The following is a 7,153-nucleotide window of genomic DNA, read 5'->3' as shown; positions in this document are numbered from 1 at the left end:
GACCATCTCGACCACACGCATCCATCACCGTCCAGTACTATATGCACGAATCTTGACACAATCTAGCTGATTTTCTGTGCCACGTAGGACAAGACGTGTGTGTGGTGTGTGACATAGTTCGTCCACACATCTGTTTTACCACACGGAGGGCCCGGTGTGTGGACGTTTAGCAGTTCACCCACACACCAGTTTTCAGTCACACACAAGGGCTGGTGTGTGGGCATTTGCCATCTCGCCCACATGCCCATCTCCTCTCTCACACGTAAGCTGCTAGTTGCCATGTGTTTTTGCAGCGCACATGGCAACTACCTCTAGTGTGCTTTATAAGCAGGTGGCAACTCTCTTTTTTTACCTGAGTTGCCATGTGTTTTTGCAGGGTACATGACAACTGCCTAGATTGCACGTAAGCAGATGGCAACTGTCTTTTACCGAGTTGCCATGTGTTTTTGCATGATACATGGCAACTGCCCCAACGTGCACGTACATGGCAACTGCCCTAACGTGCACGTAAGCAGATGGCAACTCTTCCTTTTTACATAGCAACTGCCCTAGCATGCTTGTGAGCACATGGCAACTCTCTCAACTGCCTAGTGTTAGTATGTGGCAACTCCTAAAGTTATGAAATCATGGCAACTACATTAGATCAGACCATACATGGCAACTGCAGTTGAGCAACCATGGCAACTGCAGTTATCCGACATGGCAACCGTAGTTCAGCGATATGGCAACTGCAGATAAACGAATATGGACGAGGGTCTGGACCATGGCAACTGCGGGCGCGCGGTGGGCGTCACGCGTCGCGTGCAGGACCAGAAGGGTACGAGGCCTGACATACGGGCGTGTGGACGTTATCAACTTCGCCCACACGCACGCGTGTGAGAGGGTTCAGAAGGGGAAAAAAGATGTGTGTGGGCATTAGTTGTTTTGCCCACACGTAGGTGTGTGGGCTGGTTGCTGTCCATGCCACACGAGGCGTGTGGCACAACTACCCGATACACCACACGTGTGGCAGTTATCGGGACCCAAAAAGAAGGAACGATTTTCAGGCCTGAGACCTGGTGGGCCAGCTGGCTCGGATCCCATGCGGTTTGTGCGAGCGAGATTGGCGTTAGGAATAGCCATATTCGGGAGATATTCATGGATCTGGGAGCGGTCGTGAAATCTTGTCCGCGCAGCGCAGTTCCTAATCTACCTCTCCTTCAATGGAGGCTGCTGCGGGGGTGAGCGCCGCCAGTAATGGCGGGAGGCGCCCGCTGCGGGTGTTCTTCCTGCCCTTCTTCGCGCGGGGGCACCTCATCCCGCTGACGGACCTGGCGTGCCGCATGGCCGCGGCAAGGCCAGCGGAGGTGGAGGCCACGATGGTGGTGACGCCGGCCAACGCGATGCTGATCGCCACCACGGTCACGCGCGCCGTGGACGCAGGCCACGCGGTGCGCCTGCTCCGCTACCCGTTCCCGGACGTCGGCCTCGAGAGCGGGGTGGAGTGCCTCGGCGCCGTCGCCAAGCACGACGCCTGGCGGGTGTTCCGCGCCGTCGACCTCTCGCAGCCGATTCACGAGAAGCTGCTCCTGGAGCACCGCCCCGACGCCGTTGTTGCCGATGTGCCCTTCTGGTGGGTCACGGACATCGCCGCGAAGATCGGCGTGCCGCGCCTCACGTTCCACCCCGTCGGCATCTTCGCGCAACTCGCCATGAACAACCTCTACGCCATCCGCTCGGACATAATCCGGGACGGCGTTGCCGCCCCGTCAGTCATCGTGCCGGGGATGCCAGGGAAGGAGATCGCCATCCCGCCGTCGGAGCTCCCGGAGTTCCTCCTGCAGGACGCCGTTCTTTCTATGGAGTGGGACAACATCAAGGCGGCCCAGCTCGCCGGCTTCGGAGTGATCGTGAACACCTTCGCCGACCTCGAAAAACCGTACTGCGACGAGTACAGACGCGTCGACGCGCGCCGCGCCTACTTCGTCGGCCCCGTCAGCTTGCCGTTGGACTCCGCCGTACACCGGGGCGGCGATGGCAACATGGACTGTCTAGAGTGGCTGTCGACCAAGCCGAGCCGATCGGTGGTGTACGCCTGCTTCGGGAGCTGGGCTTGCTTCTCAACACGCCAGATCCGGGAGCTCGCGCTGGGGCTGGAGGCCTCGAACAAGCCATTCCTGTGGGTGGTCCGCTCCGAGGACTCCGACGGCCTGTGGGCGCCGGAGGGATGGGAGCAGCGCGTTGCCGACCGCGGCATGGTCGTCCGAGGGTGGGCACCGCAGCTGGCGGTGCTGGCCCACTCGTCGGTGGGCGCGTTCCTGACGCACTGCGGGTGGAACTCGGTGCTGGAGGCTGCGTCGGCAGGCTTGCCGGTGCTGACGTGGCCGCTGGTGTTCGAGCAGTTCATCAACGAGCGGCTGGTCACCGAGGTGGCGACGTTCGGCGCGCGCTTGTGGGACGGCGGCAAGCGCAACGTGAGAGTGGAGGACGCGGACACCGTGCCAGCAGAGGCGATCGGTCGGGCGGTGGCCGGGTTCATGGAGGGCGGAGAGCGGTGGGAGAAGATGAGGGCAAGAGCAGGGGAGCTGGCTGACAGGGCGCGTGCCGCGGTCAGCGAGAGCGGGTCGTCGTGGCGCGATTTACACCGCGTGATCGACGATCTGACTGAGGCTAACGCCTCGAGGGTTCGCAGCAACGAGGACTCATAGCCTCACGCTCAGTGTAATCTAGTTTCATGATGGTGATTTGTTTTTGTTTTCTTTCACTAGGAAAAGTGCCTGTTGCAAGGGGAGAAAATTATATTAAAGGAAATAGATATTTTTAGTCCGAAATTGGTATTTTATCGTAGGATGTGAAATAGTTAACTCACATATAAGTCTACAACCATTAGATAGAACTTTCAGATTCGTGGTATTTCCTCATGCCGATGCGTTCTTGTTTCTCCTGGCCTGGGCTTGTCAACCCAGCTGGCTCATGTTTTTATCTTTTATTGTGTTGTCAGTCACAGGCTTTGTGTCTTTTTCTTATATTGGGTTGTGGGTTATTTTCATCGTCTCTTTCTGACTGCACGATAAACGTCTGTACGGGCCATTGATAACTTATATATTTTCTTGGACTGTGTGTGAAGAAGTGAAGATGGGGTCCTTGAGGCCCCTCCCAATGCTTCAACTTGTATAGGTGCTAAGGCTGCCATGTATGCAAAAAAGATGATGCGGCAAGGTAATTAAGAGGAAGGGATGGGTGTGATGACCCTAGAAAAAAACAATGCCAGGTGCGGGAACATAAGGAAAACACTTAAATGAAAGAAACTCACCAATGAATGGATAACTTTACTTGCTAAATCATTAAATGAAGCATGCTTAGCTACAACAAGTTAAGCACCATTTGCATTGGGCACTTTAGTTGCTTAGTTATTTACTGTGTTTAGCACCTCATCTTAGCACTAGTGCATTGGAGGAGGTCTCAGAATAGAAGAGTGAGGGTCGCAATACACATTTACTCACGTGAGATTTCTGTATGCCCCATCATATCTATCCATGGCCTATTTATTTTGTTCGTGGATTCAGTCGTTGACGAATTTGAGAAGATTTTCTTCTCAAGAAAATTAGTTCTTTCTCACAAAAAATAATAATTACTTATGAGCCATGTTTTCATCTTATGAGCCATGTTTTCATCTTATGAGCCATATTTTTATATAAAAAACACTTGTGAGTCACCTTGTTTTTTTTATTTCTTTTTTTCTCTATTCGGGCTTCCTTTCTTTTTTATTTTTCTATCTTTTTTATTTTTTTATTTTTTACTTATTTTTTCATACTCATGAATAACATTTTTTGTGAGTATTTTTTATAAGATTTGAAGAAAAATCTAGTTCATGAATTCCTTTTAAATTTCTAAATATTTTTATATGGAATGATGCCTCATCCAAATTGCGACCGATCAATTTAGTTTCTATAATTTTCATGCAAGCGCTCAACCCCCTGCCTTGTTGGTCACCATTTTTTTGTGCTGCATCCTTTCTTGGCTTGTTTGGTTTCACTTTTATTGGCCCACTGGCGTGGTGCGCTGGTGGCAGCCCATTCTGATGTGTCGTTTCTAGGCCATGACGTAAAATTTGAAGAGACAAGAAAAGATGAGCTATATCACGGTCGTTGCCTTCTCAGTTCATTTTGACAATGTCTCTTGTTCCTTTTAAACTTCATCAAGATGTGATTTAGTAATGTCTCATCGACGTTGGATCTTGTTGTTGTAATTTCCACGCAAACTCTTGGTATTGCATCGTCAGCCGATGTATTCCTGTGTCGCCTTGTTCTATTTTCTTCACTTGTTGAGGCGTTCACGTTGTACTTGTGTTTTTTTGTCCGACATTTTTATGTCTGTGCTCTTGTGGCCCATTTCATCTCGCATGCGTTGTAGAAGTGGAAGAGACAAGCTATGTCACTTGTCGTTGCCTATTTCTATTCCCTTTTCAAGTTTGTTGTCGAAGAGACATGCTTTGTGAAAGAGACATGATCTAACTTGTGCTTGATTCGCATCTTGTTCGACCCATTTTTGCCTTATTGGCAAGTCCGCCCTCGACATGTAATTGGGCCCATCCTTTTTTGTCCTAGTTGTAACTCCACTCCTATCATGCAAATGGTTTTGTCCCGACTAGGCCTGGCCCATTTTTCTCCCAGTTATAAATCCACCCTCAGAAGGGGAGCCTTGGCGCAGTGGTAAAGTCGATGCCTTGTGACCATGAGGTCACGGGTTCAAGTCGTGGAAACAGCCTCTTACAGAAATGTAGGGAAAGGTTGCGTACAATAAACCCAAAGTAGTCGGACCCTTCCCCGAACCCTACAAAAGCGGGAGCTACATGCATTGGGCTGCCTTTTTTGGTAAATCCACCCTCGACATGCTACCGGAGAGGAATTTCCCTCCTAGCTGCAACTCCATCCCTGACATGCAACTGGGGCCCCACATTTTTGTCTCATTTGGGAGTCTGCCCTTGTTACGCAACTAGGCCCGAACCACATTTATGTCCTAGTCATAAGTTCACCCTCTACACGTAACCAGGGCCCAATCTTTTTTTCCCAATTGCAACTCCACCCTCGACATGCAACTGTGGGGCGCCCTTTTCTTGTCACAGTTGAAACTTCACCCCTAATACGTAACTGGGTCTAACTCATTTTTTGTCCGAATTGCAAGTCCACCCTTGGTAAGGGGAGGCATGTCCCATTTTTGTCCCTAGTTGCAACTCCACCCTGACATGAAATTGAGGTGTCCGCATTTTTTTCTTAGTTGCAAGTGCATCCTCGAGACGCAACTGGGTCGACCCATTTTTTCCTATTTGCAAGTTAACACTTGACTCGCAACTGCAGACTTTTATTTGTACTTGTAGTTGCCCCAGTTGCAAGTCAAGCCCTGACTTGCAACTCGATGCCCCATTTTGCAAGTCAACCCTTGACTTGGAGCCGGGGGCTTTTTAGTAAGTTTTATATTTGCCCCCACTTGCAAGTCAACACTTGAGTCACAACTCGGGCCTTTTTGTAGTTAAAGTTGCAACAGTTGCACGTCAAGCCCCTGCATGCAACTAGGGGCCCCATTTGCAAGTCAATTTTCAACTCGCAACCGGGGGAGATTTTTTGTAAGTTTTGTATTTGCCTGCACTTGCAAGTCAACACTTGACTCGCAACTTTTTTTTTGTGTAGTTCAAATTGCCCCGGTTGCAAGTCAAGCCCCGACTTGCAACTAGAGCCCCCAGTTGCAAGTAAACCCTCAACTCGCAACTTAGGTGGGGGCATTTCATTTTTTTTTATTTGCCCCGAGTTGAAAGTCAATACTCGACTCGCAATAGGGGGGATTTTTTTAGTTGTAGTTGTCCCAGTTGCATGTCAGGCCTTGACTTGCAACTCGAGGCCCTAGTTGCAAGTCAAGACTCGACTCACAACCTACCTAGGGGAGATTTTTCGTAATTTTTGTATTTACCCCCAGTTGCAAGTCAACACTGAACTGTTTTTTGTAGTTGTAGTTGATCCAGTTGCAAGTCAAGCCCTGACTTGCAACTCAAGATCCTAGTTGCAAATCAACCCTCGACTCGCAACCTATTTTTTTATAATGTTTGTATTTGCCCCCAGTTGTAAGTCAACACTCGACTCACAACTAGGGGCTTTCTGGTAGTTGTAGTTGTGCGAGTTGCAAGGTGAAGCCTCGACTTGCAACTCGAGGCCCCAGTTGCAAGTCAACCCTCTAGTCCAACCTAGGGGCTTTTTTGTAAATTTTGTATTTGCCCCCAATTGCAAGTCAAGGCTTGACTCACAACTTGGGGCTTTTTGTAGTTGTAGTTGCCGAAGTTGCAACTCAACCATCGACTAGCAACTAGGGGGGCTGTTGCAAGTCAACAATCGACTCGCAACTAGAGGGCCAATTACAAGTCGACCATTGACACACAACTAGGGTGTTTCTTTTGTAGTTATAGTTGCCCAGTTGCAAATCAACCTTTGAGACCCACAAGTATAGGGGACCAATCGTAGTCCCTTTGATAAAGTAAGAGTGTCGAACCCATCGAGAAGGAGAAGGAAATGACAAGTGGTTTTCAGCTAGGTAATCTATGCAAGTACTAAAAGAGCGGTAATAGATGGTTTTGTAACAAGGGAATTCATAACAAGTAACAAGTAGGAATAATAACCAAGGTGCAGCAAAGTGGGACAATCTTTTTTATAGCAAAGGACAAGCCGGAAAATTCTCTTATATTAAGCAAAGCATTCTCGAGGACACATGGGAATTGTCATCTAGTCACGTTCATCATGTTTAGTTGATTCACGTTCGCTACTTTGATAATTTGATATGTGGGTGGATCGGTGCTAGGGTGTTGTTCTTACTTGAGTAAGCAACACTCTTATGATTACCCCCTCTCGCAAGCATCCACAACTATGAAAGAAGAGTTAAGATAAATCTAATCATAGCATGAAACATGTGGATCCAAATCAGCCCCTTACGGAATAACGCATAAAGTAGGGTTTAAGCTTCTGTCACTCTCACAGCCCATCATCTACTTATTACTCCACAATGCCTTCCTTAGGCCCAAGTATGTGAAGGAAATATGCCCTAGAGGCAATAATAAAGTTGTTATTTTATATTTCCTTATTCACGATAAAGATTTATTATTCATGCTAGAATTGTATTGATCGGAAACCTT

At 48.8% G+C, this 7,153-nt stretch overlaps 1 protein-coding gene across 1 annotated transcript; it reads left to right on the top strand.

Moving 5' to 3' along the window:
• The first annotated feature begins 1,142 nt into the window (after positions 1–1,142).
• On the top strand, positions 1,143–2,983 carry LOC119306220 (UDP-glucose flavonoid 3-O-glucosyltransferase 7-like). Its single transcript, XM_037582502.1, has one exon. The coding sequence runs from the start codon at positions 1,203–1,205 to the stop codon at positions 2,685–2,687; it is 1,485 nt and encodes a 494-aa protein (XP_037438399.1). The 5' UTR covers positions 1,143–1,202; the 3' UTR covers positions 2,688–2,983.
• Positions 2,984–7,153: the final 4,170 nt, after the last annotated feature.

This window comes from Triticum dicoccoides, chromosome 5B, assembly GCF_002162155.2.
Source record: "Triticum dicoccoides isolate Atlit2015 ecotype Zavitan chromosome 5B, WEW_v2.0, whole genome shotgun sequence".
Lineage (NCBI taxonomy): Eukaryota > Viridiplantae > Streptophyta > Magnoliopsida > Poales > Poaceae > Triticum > Triticum dicoccoides.
This window is presented reverse-complemented; position numbering and strand designations above follow the sequence as displayed.

What these genes read in the sequence shown, in the direction of transcription:
- LOC119306220 (XM_037582502.1), top strand. Translation starts at nt 1,203, where the DNA reads ATGGAGGCTGCTGCGGGGGTGAGCGCCGCCAGTAATGGCGGGAGGCGC.